The sequence below is a fragment of the Mytilus trossulus genome, unplaced genomic scaffold (assembly GCF_036588685.1).
Source record: "Mytilus trossulus isolate FHL-02 unplaced genomic scaffold, PNRI_Mtr1.1.1.hap1 h1tg000619l__unscaffolded, whole genome shotgun sequence".
NCBI lineage: Eukaryota > Metazoa > Mollusca > Bivalvia > Mytilida > Mytilidae > Mytilus > Mytilus trossulus.
Genome location: NW_026963422.1, coordinates 1 through 18,164, shown reverse-complemented (window position 1 = coordinate 18,164; position 18,164 = coordinate 1). Strand labels below are relative to the sequence as shown.

The window sequence follows — 18,164 nt, the reverse complement described above, 5'->3', positions numbered from 1 at the left end:
AGGGTACAACTACCTATAGTTATGTTTGAAACAAAATATTTTATTTTAAATTACCTTTTTATCATACTTTTGTGGTTTTACCCACTCTTTTTGAGCCGAAATCAAAACGCCCCTGGCCTAAAAGCAGTTTCTAAATAAATCTCACCAGATCAATGCCCCCCTGCTAGTTAAGCCCGATCACTATCCTCCACATAATCTTGAATCTGCTTTGTTTTTGTCTACTAACCTTTTAATACTATCCTATAAAAAAAGTCAATGTAGAATTTTAGCCTGATTACTGAACTATAATACAAGCCACGATTACAGCCCTTCCTCTCATTAGAAACACCAATACTTTCGCTAGAAAGCCAAGGAAAGGAGGCATCCCCATCAGTATCAGTAACCCTATACCCCTCGCGGCTCTACTAATCTGACCGCCCATTCTTGTTTTGTTTATTATTGAGCACCCATAAAAAAACAGCCCTACCGACAGCGAGTAAACTGCAAAATACCCTACAAAGACTACTCTTGACCATGTGAGCCCTAACAGCATTCATGATGTATGCACAAACGACGAGTACGCGCTTATTACTCGTACTGAATTCTGGTTAAGGCCCCCTACTGCCCCAATTCCAGCTATCAATACAATTACTACTCACAACCCCTTAGAGGGTATAATTATTGATAAAAAGACAAGGGGGGCGACTTTTTGCCAAGTTAATATTAACCCTCTTGCTAACCATCTGCTGTTCTTAATAATTGAAGGGACCCCACGAATGTAGCGGAAAACGCCAGATTTTAACACTGTACCCGCCCCCCTTATCACCAGCCCTCTCACTACGTGCTGCTCTATCAAGGTTACAAAACCCACTAGTATCAGAATTGACCCCGTTCTTTGTACCACAAAATATTTTACACAGGGCTCAGGACTATAGTGACCATCAGGGTTTATAATTACAAGAAATCCATACAGATTTAGCTCTAAACCGAGTCACACCCCTACTATCTCTTCTCTTCTAACCCTAAGAATTGTCCCGATCAATATACCCCTAATCTCACTAATTTTATAGGTCTTACCACAAAGCTTACCATTTCAAGTAAAGGTTACTTATAACACTTGAAAATCATAGGTCTTCTGTCCTTAATTAGACTACTTTACTCAGACTAGTAAGCGCTTGGAATCGCTTTGGTACTTGATTTCAAATCAAAACTGTTTAACTAGTCTGTATGACTCCTATTTTTAACCTTTTAAATGTCAGGAATCTTATATCAGGACGGAGCATGCTCTTCTTGAATGTACGCATACCACGAAGGCTTTGCGTCTGGGTACTTAAACGTATAGACGTCCCCGTCTCATATTTTGAACCACCACATGTATAACCATCCTCCAAACCACACATATACTAAACATCATAATGCTACCCATACCACATCTACGAAGTGTCAGTACCAAATGCAAGCCTCAAAACCAAAGTGCCGTTGACTGGAAAACTCCCCACGCCATAGTCGGACTAACCTCACCATTAGTCAAAGAGTCCCCACAACTACGTGCATTCCATGAAACCCAGTTAGTAAATAAAACACTCTTCCATACACCCTATCTGCAATAGTGTATGAGTTTCAGTAGTATTCTCGAAGTTGCACTAGGAAGAACACAGTCCCACATAAAATTGTTACCACTAGGCCAATAAATGGCCCAACATCATAATCCTTCAAACGCATTCTCTTATGGGCTTGAGTTACGAATAACCCCCTCCTAATTAAAAGACCTGTCTCGAACAGCCTTGTCGACGACGGGTTTGGCGTGCGGATCCCTGGAGGGGGTCATCGCATCCCTAGTTCACACGAGGGTCTTAAGGCATTATGGAAGAAAGTCCAAAAAAAGAAAAGAAGAACATTACTTCAGACAGAATAAAAAGGGCAACTCCATCACGAAATCTCTTGATTACGAAGCGAGTATGAAACCCAATATCTCCCTCACGAATTAAGTCTCGCCATCATCTAAAAGTTCTCAATAGTATACACCCCAACCTCATTCCTATTAATAGAAATCTGGGAGTTCGATGCAGTCACAAAATTAACCCTACCGCTATTCCGTTTGCCGAGATAGCCACAAAAAAGGGCCACGGACTTGGACCTGGTACATAGTAACGAGAATAAGGATTACGATTCATTGTTTAGGGTATAAACATAAACATAAAGTTCAGCGGTATCCAATGAGCCGCCAGAACAAAAACATCACAAACTCTTCTCAAGTTTAAGGACTCCCTGTGTGACACCCCCTTCCCGTGACAACAACTTCCATATAGGTATAGTCTAAAACATGCCCTAATAAAGCTTATCAGACCCAGGATAAGCAGGAACACTCCACTTATTCACCCTCCCACGCCGAAAACGAGGATTTCCCCAAATAAGTTTAGACTAGGAGGGGCTGCTATGTTGCTTGATCTTAACAGGAAACACATTAAGACTAGACTTGGGCAGACTAACAAGCCCCCTTTATTTATTACTAGCAGACGCGAGTGCCTCATCTTATAGATAGCATTCACATACCTGAACAAACCTGATGAACACAACCCATGCCCGATCATAATAATAATGGCCCCCACTACCCCTAATACCGTGTTGCTAAGCACTCCTAATAGCACAAGCCTCATATGCGCTACAGAGGAATATGCTACCAAACATTTTAGGTCCACTTGCCGTACACACGCTAATCCTGCGTAGACACCTCCTGCCAAGTTCACCACTAGTAGCAGCACAAAAAAAACGCTTCTAAGCCTTATTTGTATAACTATTATAAATCGAAGCAGCCCGTACCCTCCTAATTTTAGTACCACCCCGGCCAATAGCATCGAACCGGCTACTGGGGCCTCTACGTGAGCCTTAGGTAGTCACAGGTGAAATGGATATATTGGTAGCTTGATAAGAAACCCTAGAATGTATAGCCATCACAATCTCATTCCCCTTTTTTTTACTAGCCTTACCACAGAACTTATCCTCCTCCTCAACCCTCTAATATAGAGTTCTCTTACCCCCCCATAAGAAAAAAAGAGATCCGAACACCGTATAGATTACTATATACCCCCCTGCCTGTAAACGCTCTGGCTGATAGCCTCAGCCTACAATTAATAACAACAGAGGGGCTAGCACACTTTCAAAAAAAAAAAAAAAAGAAAGAACCTCCTCACCCTGAATCTTATCACTAAAATTAGGCTGATTCTGATAATTATTAAATTAAATCTTGCTTTCCGGTGGATCTTAACCCTCCTTAGGTAGGAAAGAATTGCTACAAATAGAGTTAGTGTAACCATTAACCCTATTACAAAGTCTGTGGTGTACAACCCGTTCAACTCTACCCCCCCTATCGCGACTCTTGTGGCGCCCATACTTAGAATAGTTAGAACGCTTAACCCAATGACACTCATATTTAGGTTTTTTATAATAATCAATGCAATAAGTCTAATTGCCAACCTTTTAACCATAAGTAAGACAGACTTTATCTGACACATTCAGTGTAAATGAATTATACTAGTTTATATTATCTTACATACACCCTAACTAGAACTACTACACACACACTAGCCATAAGTATGACACATAGAAGAACAGTCCAACACAAACTCATTAACTTATCATAACGTAAACGAGGTAAAGAAGCACGAATAACCACAAAGAAGACCGCAAAAGCCATCATAAAGACCCCGATCAACGCTTCATTTCCCCGAAAAATATCGCCGCCCTTATAACCCTTCTGAGAAGAATACTAGAGTACTCCGCAATAAATATAACTGCAAACCCCCCTCCGCTGTACTCCACGTTGTATCCTGACACTAATTCCGACTCTCCTTCCACAAAATCAAATGGCGCCCGATTAGTTTCAGCTAGCATACACAGCATTCAGACAACTATAACTACGCACAAAGGAAAAAAGAAAAAAAAGGACCTTTGTTGGAACACCCTAATTTCTTGAAACATAAACACACCCGAGCACAGCACCACACAAAAGAAGATAAATCCTATAGGGATCTCATAAGAAATTCTTTGCGCCATCGCACGAACTGCACCTAGCAAAGAGTATTTAGAGTTAGAAGCCCATCCGGATATTATTACCCCGTAAACCCTGACTCTAGTAATAACTATAAACAGAATCACCCCGAAAACATAAAACACTTCAGCCGACTTATACGGGTATAAAAGCCATCCAAGTAAACTGATAGTTAATATTAGTGCAGGAGCCAAAATGAAGGGCCCTACGTTAGCACGTGTAGGCACAATAAACTCTTTACATAACAACTTACCTGCGTCACTAAAAGGCTGCAAGATCCCTATATAACTCACCTTGGATGGACCCTTTCGGATTATAATGATAGCCAAAATTTTACGTTCCAACAAAGTATAGAAGCCCACAGCGAGAAGCACCCCTACAAAAGGGATAACACCAACAACCACGCCTACTCAGTCCACCAGTGCAGCCTTAGTCGACCCCAAGGGAGTAAAAGAGTCCGCTGACACTTGACAAAGGCTTAATAGGATAGAGGCTCCAAAGAAAACAGCTACTCTCCTTAGAGTCTTAAATAGACACTCGACACTAACCATAATGAGACTGGGCTTAGCTTTGTAATTCACACACAAACAAGAGTATATCTTATAAGACGAGCTTAAATCGTATGCATTAGGTCTGCCAGCTTGTGCCATGAAAGCAAGTATATATACTTATGAATTGATCCTAAATCAAACGCATTAGCTCTGCCAGCTCTCACAAAGATAAGAGCCACTACTCACGGCGCCTTAGGGGCATGAGCCCTATATCCTAATATTAGACCACCTTATCACTAAAAGCTACTTGCCCATTGTACAAGTTCATTAAATTAAAAGTTTAACGCTTCTTAAAAGCTTTAGCTTATTTTTTATTTTAGTTAAGAGCTTCCAACCATATGACAAAATATTTCTCAGGAATAAACTCAATCACAATCGGTATAAATCTATGGTTAACCCCGCAAATTTCAGAACACTGCCCGTAAATAATTCTACACTGGGAAGCTTTTATAGGAAGCCGATTAATTCGACCTGGGATGGCATCTACTTTAATTAGTAACTTAGGGAGTGCAAACGAATGGAGCACATCAGACCTTCTTACAAAAGCAGTTATTTGCACATCTGCTGGAGCCACCATCCGGTTATCAACATCCAACAAACGATACCCTCCTTTTCTAAATGTCTCCTGCTGGTCTTCTATGTAAGAATCAATTGTATAACACGAAATTCTTTCAGCGCTTTCTCTAGAGCTTGGAGTGTCTAAATTGCGACAAAATTCGTAAGATCAGTACCATTGTTTCCCAATCGCCTTAAAATTTCACCGGGGCCGTTTTACTTCTTCTATATAATATAGGTTAATTATAGAAGGAAACCACAACCCTACTAACATCAACATTGGCACAATAGTCCATCAAAATTCTAATCGTTGACGGTTCAAGAAATGGCGATAAGAAAATTTAGTAAGAAGGATTACGCATCCTATATATATAACAAAGACCAACACAGCCACTGCTACTATCATCACAAAACCATGGTACCGGAACAGGTCTTTCCCTAGTTCCCCATGGACAATATCACCAAAATATCGACTCCCGTAAAAAGACATATTTATATTTTTCTACACTTATTAGCCCACTCACGTGCGCTACTTTCGCGATTTACTAATTTTAATAACTTGAAATAAGCTAAAAACTTAAACCATTTCAGGTCTACAGGACGACTCCTACAGAATTTAGGGTATTCAAGCAGCTTGTCCCACACCCACAAAGAAAGAGGGTTTAATAACAACCTAGAGAAATAAATGACTGAAAGACACTGCCCCAAAATGATATAAGGCTCCCGCACTGGGCGAGCACCAATCCATGTTAACCTAATAAACCTACCAACCAACACTCAAAACACTACTTGATTAAACGGGTAAAAACATAAACTTCGATACTTACCTCTGTGAAGACTAGGAATTAGGTATAATACTACAATCGACAAAAACATAACATATACCCCCCCCGCTTTATGAGGAATTGAACGAAGGATTGCATAAGCAAACATAAAATACCACTCAGGCTGAACATGGATTGGCGTTTTTATAGGATTAGCAGGCCAATAGTTTAAATGATTCCCTAACAGCTCAGGATCCACACACACTAAATATATAAAAAAGAACCTAAAGCAAACATAACCAAAAAGATCTTTAATAGTATAGAAGGGGTGGAAGGGCACACACATAGTACCTCTTTCAATACCCAAAGGGTTATTACTCCCTTTCTCATGTAAAAAAAACAGGTGTAAAAAAACAACCGCCACTATCACAAACGGTAAGAGAAAGTGTAAAGTATAAAACCGCTTTAGAGTTGCATTACACACGGTCCAACCCCCTCATACATAGCGGAGCATACTCTCTCCTACTACGGGGATCACTCTAAGTATATTAGTAATAACAGTAGCCCCCCAATATGACATTTGCCCCCAAGGCAAAGTGTAACCGAGGAAAGCCTCCGCCATAGTTAACAAAAACAAATGCACCCCAAAATACCACACTGTCTTATCTAAATAAGACCCATAATACAGCCCACGAGCAATGTGCGCATAAATACAGATAAAAAACATAGAGGACCCATTTGCATGAATATTACGCAACATTCATCCTTTTTCCACATTACGCATAATATGTACTACAGAATCGAATGCCATGTCTTCATGAGCAGTATAATGAGTTGACAATAAAAGACCCCTTAGAAGTTGGATAATTAGGCACAAGCCTAGTATAGAGCCAAACCTTCACCAAGCGTTTAAGTTTACAGGACAAGGCAAATCATAGAACCTGTCATTCATAATCTTCACCAACTTATTAGTACTTCGTCACGGACCAACCCTCTTAGGCGTGTTAATATTATTCACAGTATTGTTACCAACCATCTCATAAGAAAGGCCTACACCTTGTTTATGAGTTTACAGCTCACCACCTCTTCCTCGGCCACCTCATGAATTTTTGTTATATATACAGGCACAAACCCCCCGCACACCGCATTTTTTTATGAGTACACATAAGCTTGGACCCCCCTTTTTACACCTCTGAAGACACCCAAAGTGTTAAGTGTCCAACTTTGTTTTTGCTCCATTTTTACTTTATTTTTAATTAGACTTAAAGCGACCAACAACTTACGCTTCAAAAATTTTTTTATTTTTAAGATACACGCCTCGTTTTCGAACCGAAAACCACATGAGCAACCAGAGCTGGGGTAAATGAGGAAATAAACGTCTCAAATCCCCATTATCCTACAGCTTACAATTAGCTAAGAGCCCAAGTAACTTAGAATTTAAGGGTCAAATTCACCACTTTCTCTGCCAATAATTAGGTTGAATCTCATGTGGTCCTGAAGAATGCTTACTCCCCGCAAAGGCTTTGTAGCCTTTCAAGCATACACTAAAACCAAGTTAATTAGGTGTAAGGAGACCCGTATTGACCAGTTTTTAAATAGACCATAACAGCCTAACAATAAACGAATTAACTGTAATTTTGCTTATCTTATGGATTATTTTAATAAATTATAACTATTAATACACCAATAAACTTTAACTATGAGCATTAATAACTACTGACCCCGTCTTTACTAACATCAGGAACACTGTCTTCTTCACTTACAACCACATTTCTCTGCTCGACTGGCTGACAGACATTAGCTGGGACTTCAGGCTCCACAACAGCTATTTGTTCTTCTAAAGGAACATAGCCACCCTCAGCATGGGGGCCCCCTTCCTCCTGATTATCAGGAACAACTTCAGCGACACCATTCACAACAGCATCTCCAACAGCTGAAATAGTTTCAGGTAATGGGAGCACCCTAACAGTGTCACCCCCTCCGCCCTGACATAAGTCCCCTCCTCCAACGTCTATTCTAAACACTCAGTTTTTATATGAAAAAAAACCATCTCACACACCCCTTAACAGTAAGCCTTTTTTTGCAGCAAACCCCTGCCTAAGCCACTCTCATACAGCCTCTCTAGTGCCCAACACATTCAACAATCTATCACTAAGCAACACACTCATTTACATAAAAAGAACCCTTTTTATAAGTTAATCAGCCTATTATACAATATTATTTATGTCATTACAGATCCGTCACAAAGTATTGCTTTAGCTAAAAACTCGCTCGCTTAAAAGAGACCTTAAAGCTATGCATAAGCTTTTGGGTTAACAAACCCAAAAACTTCAATTAAAATAAAGCTTCGCAGGGTCTTGTTGCTCTTCTTTTACACACAGGCCTCTTCGCTTTACCCTTATGCAAGAAGTACTAAAATTTATTTGCCCCACTTTACTTCAAGTAAGCTTTTTATGAGGCAATCGTGTGCATTTCTTTAGAAAGATAAATTCTAAAAAACCTCAGTGAGATGAGCCTAAAACTAATTAACTCCTCTTAAATTGTTTATAAAGAAAAGCTTTAACTTTTTCTTTAGGAATCAAAGTCCTACGTACTATAATACTTCTTTATAACACCTCAGAGCAATAAACTACTTTTGAGCTTAGCTTCATCAAAGCAACTGGGCCATCCCCCCACGTACAACTAAGCTAGGAAGAATTTGTAGCTCTCAGTTATATTAACATTAGCAACTAAACACAACTTAAGAGACAGGCTATCTGGCTTGAGAATAAGAATCTTATACCCTAAGCAAATTACTGGGATTTTCAATTAACAGCTCAACATTCTAGCTTAATTTATTCACCCAGCGTACACTAATTTCATTAAAATTTTTGCCCAGAAGGCAAATATAGTAATTATTGCTATGTAACCATCCTATAACCAGCACATTTAACAGCCTAACGCCACGTTTATTTACATAAAAAGGCCCTATACAATATTGTCTATAGCACTCAGATCTGTGACAGAACATTGCTTTGCTTAAAAACCTTTTATACGAAACTAACTCACTTAAAAGGGACCTCAGGACCAGACATAAACTTCATCACTTGTAGTCTTTGTAAGTTTATAACCCACCTAACCCCCTTTTAGGCGTGTTAATATTACATACTATTGTTAACACTTACTTTTTAAGACGCTCACAACCTTGTTTACAAGCTCACGCTTCTACGTTTCACAATTTTATTTAGCTTCATTTTGTTGCTGCACACCACATTTTTGTCACCTCTATTTAACCTGCTTTCCTATTTCCTCCCCTCCAGATCAGCCCCCCCAGGCATTAGTGTGTCATTTTGATTTTATTTTATTTTTGATTTACTTTTTTGCTTAGACTTTAAGTGACCCATGAATTACGCTTTGGGAACTTTCATATGACTTGATTTCTATTTATTTTTTGATTTTAAGATACAGATAGTCTAGTTTTCAAACCCCAAAAAATCACATGAGCAACCAAAATTAGGGCAAACGAAAAAAATTAACACCTTAGATCCATTTCTCCTGCAGTTTACAATTAACCACAGGAAGCAAATAGCTTTAGAATTTAGGTTTAAGTTTGTTTTTTTCTACCACTAATTAGGTTAAGTCTCACATGACTCTGAAAAATGCTTACTCACTGTAAAGGGTTCAAAACCTTATCTACAACAGGTTGTAAAGCATAATCTAAAACAAGTTTGGACAGGTATGGGCATTCGCAACTAGATTTTCAATAAAATACACAATGCAAGTAAAATTAAGTTTTACTTTGACTTATAAGTTATCTTAACTAAGGGCTTTTTACATGCATCAGCAACAGGGTTTCCGTGTAAAAGGACAGGAGAACAGGCCTTGCGGTCACTGTACCGGCCGGTAACAGGAAATGCGGTACACTATAAAACCTCATTCTTAAGGGTTTCCACAGTGTTTGGTTTTTTTTTGTCTGTTACTAGCACAAATCCATTACACACCGCCTTTTTAGAACCCTTGTTTTATTCTTTAGGTGGGTGATTGCTGCTTTTTGGCTGCATTAATAGACTGTTTTATTTTTTACCTAATTTGCAACCCGTTTTAACCCTATTTTTTAATAAAATAGCAATACTAATTTTAACAAGAACCAACGACACGCCCTACCGCCACTAATTGGCCTTCAGCTTCATAAAAGGCAACCCTTTTTATAAACTAATCAGTTTATTGCGTAGCATTATTTAAGCAATGACAGAGCCAGGGCAAAGCGTTGCTTTAGCGAAAAAGTCCTTTCGTACAAAATTAGCTCATTTTTAAAAGAGGATAGAAACTGAACTAGCTCACGCCGTTCTGAACTCAGCTCATGTTAGATTTTAAAGGGCGAACAGACCCACCATTAGAAGCTTCTACGCCTCTAGGATATCTAAAGCCAACATCGAGGTCGCAATCTTCCCCTCCAATACCATCTTTCGGGAGAAATTGCGCTGTTATCCCTAGAGTAGCTAGCCACACATATAAAGTTAGGAAATACGAGTTAGATTTATATAATAGTGAAAGACTTATTTTCACTGATCTCCCATCAAAATCGTATAAGAGCCAAAAACTCCAATTAAGATAAAGCTTCATAGGGTCTTGTCGTCCTTCTTTTACATAAAGGCCTCTTCACCTTAAAGTTAGTTTAAATTAAATTTTCAGACACAGCACCTTCTTCGTTAACCCTTTCATACCATCCTTCAATTGAAAGGCAAATTATCGCGCTACCTTAGGACGCTCACGTTAACGCCGCCGTTTACAACAAACATTACTCTAGTTGCACTGGGCAGGGACTACCTTTTACTTACATCAAAAGGAAATGTTTTTGTTAAACAGTCGAGAAGTTTAGTTTGCCGAATTCGTTTAAAAACTTTTATTTAGCCTTTAGTTTTTTAAGGTAAAACAAAATAGTAATACCAAATAAATAATATTTTTACTCGTTTTTATCATAGTCACTGGTCCTACAACCATAGGCTTATTTTAAAGTAAATGAATAACCCAATTAATCTTTTTTCCCCATCTGGTTTTAGTTAAAATACACTAATATCTAATAGCCAGTTTAAAGCCTATAGAAACCCAATTTTTTTTTAACATCAATTTTAGTATTTTTCAGCTTAACCCAAAAAATTTTACCCCTTAAATAGTTAAGGAAAATGCTTACACATCTTTTTAAGCCAACCAGATATCTAAAAGCGCGAATAGTATCTAGCCGCTATTCTTTAGTTTAATTAAATCTCTGCCACGATTTCTTAACTCAAAAAAATAACTCTCTTTTATTCGGGAAAATTAAATTCTTAAACTTGTCTTGAAAAACCCTTATGCAAAAGGTACTAAAATTTATTTATACTATTTTAATTCAAGTGCACTTTTCACAAAACAATTATGCACGTCTCTTTAAAAAAGATAAATTATAAAAAGCCTCAGTAAGAGGAATCTAGAACTGACAATTCTAAGTTATATATTAACTACTTTTAACTTATTTATGAAGAAGAAGATTAACTTTTTCTTTAGGAATCAAAGCCCTACTTACTACAATTTTTCTTTATAACGCTTCGAAGTTCTAAGTGCCAAAAAACTACTTTTGAACTTTGCTTCATCAAAGCAACTGGATCATCCCCCACGTGGCACTAAGCTTAGGCCTAACTAGACTATGGAGAATTTGCAGTTCTCAGTTATATTAACATTAACTACTAAGCACAACTTAAGAGAAATACTATCTGACTTAAGAATGAAAATCTTATGTTTTCCCTAAACTACTTAAGCAAGCCAAAGCAAATTACTGCGATTTTGAATTAACAGCTCAACGTTTTAGCTTAAACTATTTGGCCAGCATACACTAATTTCATTAGAACTTTTGCTTGGAAGGCAAATATAATATTATTTACTATATATGCATATTATAGCCTAGCAGCAACTTCCGTTACTGCTACCTTGTTACGACTTTTCACAGGTTTCCCCGCGAGCGACGGGCGATTAGTACTCATCTGATTGTATTCAGGGTAATTTTATTTTTAACCCTTACTTACAAGTCCTTCTTCAAAGGCAAGTTTTCTTATCTTATTTGTCTACTTAGTTGAGCTACCTTTTAGTAGCTCAATCTTTGAATTATTGCTTAAGTTACATCTGTATCCCAGATTAACCTTGTCATAAGCTGCATGTCAATCTGAATTATTTTTGAAGTTGTGCTACATGGGCATATAGCCAATTCTAGTAGCTGCACCTAACTAAAAGTAACTTACCTTACCGAACTCAGCAAGTAAAATAAGAGTTAGCTTCAGTAATAACCAAAAATTTTACCCGGACACTCACCATATTAGAGTAAACAACCATACACACGCACTAATAAGACAAGGCTCAAATGTAGGTGGGTTATCCTTTAACACCCAGGATCCCCTGTTTTCTATCTCAGACACCGCCTATTTATTTCTCTTTGACAACCAAATGTTTAGTTAAGAGGAACTTTTGTTTTAAACTATGGATAACAGGGTATCTAATCCTGGTTTCACTTCATAGATTCGTTAGAAGCTCACTAAAACTTTAGGAATATAACCACAAAAAACCGTTAACATTACACTGCACCTATAGTTTTTTTATAGTTTTATAACACAACATTGACTCTAACCAATCCGCTTAAATTTATATTCGAACTGAATCTAACCGCGGCTGCTGGCATTCATCAATTGACCCCGAATTTGTCAAAAAGCTGGGTTAAAGTTTCCTTTATTAACCAATTTTCCCCACTGATGTTGAACTTGCACTTAATTTGTTCAAGCCCGCATTTAGAATCATGAGAAGCATTTTGCCCATAAATTTAGGGCCATAATCAAACCCTCCTACAGATTTGACACAAGGTACTAAAGTATCCATCTTCCTCATTTTCAATGAGACGCTTTAATTAAGCTACTGTATCTTCTATTTTAGGTTTATTTTACTCTTCGTAAAGGCACCATGGTTTTTATGCACAAATACGACACCACTAATATTACAAACAGTAACACACCAGCTATTAGGATATATAACCTTAACCCGCTTCTTTCAGCCATGAAACTTAGAAACAAAGACCCGCTAATTTCTCTGTACTCGTAATTCATAAGACCCATAAGGACCGCTCTGGCACAACACCTTCTGACGAGAACCATAAACTCTAGATTAAAACGATACACTTCATTGGGGTAGATCCTTAAAACATACAAGAACAGGACTATTACACCCCTAACGTAAGTTAGGAACAATAAGAACCCTAACAACCTTCTAACCTCCAGTGCAACCTCCACACATGCAATTATAGACCCCCTCAATAGCACTAGCCCTAAAGAAATAGGTTGCTTGGCAATTAAGACAATCGAAAACACAGCCATCAAAATTACACATATGACTATAACTCTCATTATATAAACATAATTAAGCTTACGCCCCCCGCTACCACCAGCCCTCATACTACCAGCTGGTAGGTAAAATAATTTTTCTGAACAATTTCATTCAAACAGCTGAGTTGACCTAGTCCCTTATGGGCACCTTGAGGGCCCAATAGCTCTAGTCAACCTTGATCCAGACTTTGAGCTACCATCCTGGACCCCTTAAAGAAGGCCATTTTTCTGGGGTGGGAGGTTAGCCTCTCTATGAGCCACATTCTCAAAAAGAATCTTAATAGTTTGGCTGACGACCAAGGCTTAGACCCTAATTTTCTAAGCACTCCTCATCACAAAATTAACCCTACAAAGGGAATAAGAAATACTCTGACTCTCTCATATTTCTCAAGAACTACTACAAACCCAAACCTCTCTATTTTCCTCCCTAATACCCCTCCTAAGATAATAGCCCCAATATACAGGCTAAGAAAAGGAGTTTGTATATTTAAGTGCTCATTAATCCGCAAACTTCTGCTATTAACGTAATTAGACCCAAGTATTACTCTAAATACAATCCGTGCCCTATAAAAAGAAGTGAAGATTAAACCTGTTAGCTCTAATAAATAGCACCCATAAGTTATTCTTCTGTCTATCATTCTTAGCTCAATTATTAGGTCTTTAGAGAAAAACCCTCTTATAAACGGGGCCCCTCTCAAGGACACAATTGCAACCGTTATTGCACCCATTCTTACCGGTAATCCTTGCCACAAGCTTCTTAACCCCCGGATATCTTGGATTCTTTGGTTTCTATGAATAACACCCCCTGCGCCTAGAAACAACAAAGCTTTAAATACCGCATGGGTTACTAAATGAAAAAAAGCTACAGACGGAAGAAGGATTGAAATCGAGAATATTATTAACCTTAACTGCCTCAAAGTCGAGAGTGCGATTACCTTTTTTAGGTCAAACGCAAACACAGCCCTTGACCCCGCTAATATTAGAGTAAATAGTCTTAAGACTATAAGTATTTGAGTCACAAAGGGATTAGCTCTGATAATATAAAAAGAGCGAAGAATCAAATAAACCCCAGCTGTCACCAATGTCGAAGAATGCACCAAAGAGGAGACCGGTGTGGGTGCCGCCATGGCAGCAGGTAGCCATGCGCAAAACGGCATTTGTGCGCTTTTAGTTATACCTGCAAGAACTACCACAAACCCTAAATTAACCCATGTCTGCACTGGGTGGTATATATAAATTAACCACCCCCCTTCTCTTAAAAAAATAGAAACTCTAAAAAGTACAAAAACATCCCCAATTCGATTAGTCAAAGCTGTCAACATAGCCGCAGATAACCTCTTATTGTTCTGGTAATAAGCCACTAATAGGAATGAGGTGAGCCCTAGCCCGTCTCAACCAATTAAAAGTATTACTAAATTAGGAACTAAGATTATAAACACTATAGACAGCACAAACAACCATACTAATCCCATAAACCGCTTGTAGTATGGCTCTCCAGCTATATACCACTTGCAGTAGGTTGCTACACTTCCTCTAATTACCAAAACCGTCCCAACAAAGACTATTCTTACGCTATCTAGTAGAACTCTGAAGCTAAATGAGAGACAATTACTCTCTCAAACAGTAACTTCCAATAAATAAGCTTTTCCAAAGGTCCTCCCTCTAAGAATAAATAAGTATCCAATCAGAATCAGTAAAAGTAACCCTAAGTTACTTTTTAATTGTATGATACTATTTTTACGAGCCATCTCTTAGTAACCTTGACATCAAATCGTCTCCGCATAGTCGCATCACCATAACCAGAAGGGCCAAGCAAATTCTGGCTTCGCAAACAGCTAAACATAGAATTAGTAAAATTAACCAAAACTGATTTATTAGAAACACATGGGTTACAAACAATAAGCCTAGTCTTATTATTTCAAGCCCTACAAATAAACACAAAAGGTGTTTGTTTATACGGAAGATTACAAAACAGCCTATACTTATTAAGAAAACTCCTAGGAATTTTATTCAAATCATAGCTTTAAAACACATAGTTTTCTACGACTTACAAGGCCGTCGCTTCAGCAAAGCTTTTAAAACTACCTACCTTCTATGATCCTCCGTATAGAGACACAATAAGACACAAAAAATATAACACTGAATACACGCGATTGCAACTTCAGCGGCTCCAAAAACACCTCCGCCCATTATTAACCCTTTAATACCCCCAACTCCTGTAAGCAGCCTTCTGCTATTTAACCAGCTAACTACTAACTCTCTCCTGCATATAGTTAGAATTACTTTACCAGCTCCCAGATTTAGTGTCAGACGTAAAACTAATGTTAAAGGGCGAAGTATGCCACTAATTAGCTCAACCACTACTATAAAAGGCACAAGGATTAACGGGCAACCTGTTGGAACGAGACTCATCAACCCCTGCTCAAATCTGCATAAAAGACTAGATAAAACTAAACAAGTTCAAATAGACAAAGCAAAGGAGAACCCGAACACAAACTGCCCTCTTACAGGGAAAAAGAATGGAAAGTTTCCAGACAGATTTAGTATCAGAATTATCATGAACAGACCCCTTATTACTAGAGGAAACCCAGATAGCTTTAGTCCCTTTCCGTTCAATCGAATCATCGAATAAGTAAAGGATAGCACCAAACTCCGAAAAGAGCTCGTACTTCTACCCTTAGTGTACACGTCTCTAAATAGCACGGTTATTGGCACTATAGAAGACAGCAACCATAACGGCATAGACAACCAAATTAAGTTATAGCTGTGAGCATCAAATCTAGAAAAAACATCTATTAACATGACTTTAAATTATTGATTACGCGATTTCTTATAAATATAAGTGATACACGTGTTATAAGGGTTAGTTCACACAAATGGCAATTGGCTATAAACATGCTTCCTTCCTGGATAAAGGTCTCGGGTACCTGCTCAGTCTATTTCACCACATAAACCCCCACTAAATACAACCCCTCGCTGGCTTACTAGAGCCTCTCATAGAAGGAACTTAAAATATATTAGAGACCCAAAAGACACAGCGGACCCATAAGAAGACACCCAATGTCAGTGAGCATAAATATCAGCGTAGTCTATATACCGTCGAGGCATTCCTCTTAGGCCTAAGAAATGCTGAGGAAAGAAGGTAGTATTTACCCCAAAAAATATTGCTATAAAATGGGCTTTCCTCCATTTCTTATTAAAGCATACTCCAACAAAATTTGGCAACCAATGGTTAAGACCACAGAACACCCCAAACACCGCCCCTATTCTTAGCACATAATGGAAATGAGCCACCACATAATATGTGTCGTGTAGAGACACATCCATAGAAGCCCTAGACAGTAAGACCCCTGTTAGCCCTCCCACGGTGAATAAAAACAGAAACCCAGTACTTCAGTAGGCGGCAGGCTTTATTTTGAATTTTCTTCCTGCTATAGTTGCCAGTCATCTGAATACTTTCACCCCTGTTGGAACAGCGATTACTATAGTTGCGGTAGAAAAATAGCCTCGAGTATCAACATTAAGACCTACGGTAAACATGTGGTGAGCCCACACCATACACCCTAACCCTCCAATTCCGATTATTGCGTATACTATCCCAATTAGACCAAAAACCGCTTCTTTTCCAGAGCAATGCATAATTACTTTTGATATCACACCAAAGGCAGGTAGAATAAGAATATACACTTCCGGATGCCCAAAAAATCAAAACAAATGTTGGAACAAAACGGGGTCCCCCCCTCCTGCGGGATCGAAAAAAGTTGTGTTAAAGTTTCGGTCAAACAAGATTATTGTGATGCCCCCTCCTAGAACCGGAATTGAAATAATTAAAAGAACTGCAGTAACTCTAATCCTTAAAACATAAAGCTCCGCTCGTTCTCCTTTCATTTCTAACACTGGCATATTTTTATTGGTCCTAGCAAAGTTAATAGCCCCCACTAGAGAGCTGAGCCCAGCTAGATGTAGTGACACAATAAGAACATCCATCCTAGGGCCCCTATGATAGGGGTACACAGATAAAGGGGGGTAAATAGTTCATCCAGCACCAACTCCTTTATCCGTTCTAAAGGACAGTATTAGTAAATATAGTGCATTAGGAGATAGTCAATAACTTAAGTTGTTTATTCGCGGGTAAATTATATCTTTACCTCCTACTAGCAGAGGAATCAACCAATTACCGAAAGCTCCAATTAAGATAGGTATCACAGCAAAAAAAATTATTATTAAGGCATGCGTTGTAACCACCACATTATAGAATCAATCTCTTTTTAAGAACACTGCTCCAGGATGCCCCAGTTGCATTCGGATCATTAACCTCAACCTTGCTCCAAACAACCCTCCTCAGACTCCGCTATACAGATAAAGGGTTCCAATATCTTTGTGATTTGTTGATCACAGCCATCGACGTCACCAGGACTCCACTTCTCCATAACCCCCTACTTCTTCCTTTTTTAGTATTTTTATCATTTTATTTATCCTTACTTAGAAGCCAATCATCTAGCCTTATTAGCCCTTAGAGCCGCACTAGATTTTAGCCTCTTAATATTTTTTTCCCTATACGCTATAGTAAGATATGCCTTTTCAAACCTTCTATTAGATCCTTGAGAACTTTCATTGGTCCCATACTTCCTTAAGAAGCACTCTCGACGTGAAAACCACAGGTACACACAATACACTTCCAACAGCAAAAGTAAGCCTCTTACAATCACCTCTCATCAAAATTCGTTTCGCATAAATGCCACTTCTAGTATTAACCTACTCATTCCAAAGACCCCTCACGATATTCGTGGTAGAGACCCCCAAACAAGATAAGAAGGAAACCCCTTGAGGACAAAATCCCTAACACTCTCTTACCGTAAAAGAACATGTAGGCAAAAGGTATTAACAGCAC

General features: G+C 38.5%; 1 protein-coding gene and 2 pseudogenes across 1 annotated transcript; all 3 read right to left on the bottom strand.

Annotated features, from left to right (window-relative positions):
- Nucleotides 1–12,829: 12,829 nt before the first annotated feature.
- LOC134702687 (NADH-ubiquinone oxidoreductase chain 6-like) lies at nucleotides 12,830–13,294 on the bottom strand. Its single transcript, XM_063563405.1, has one exon. It carries the CDS (start codon nucleotides 13,292–13,294, stop codon nucleotides 12,830–12,832), a length of 465 nt encoding a protein of 154 aa, XP_063419475.1.
- Nucleotides 13,295–14,889: 1,595 nt separating this feature from the next.
- On the bottom strand, nucleotides 14,890–16,075 carry LOC134702689 (ATP synthase subunit a-like; annotated as a pseudogene).
- Nucleotides 16,076–16,943: 868 nt separating this feature from the next.
- LOC134702688 (cytochrome c oxidase subunit 1-like) lies at nucleotides 16,944–17,665 on the bottom strand (annotated as a pseudogene).
- Nucleotides 17,666–18,164: the final 499 nt, after the last annotated feature.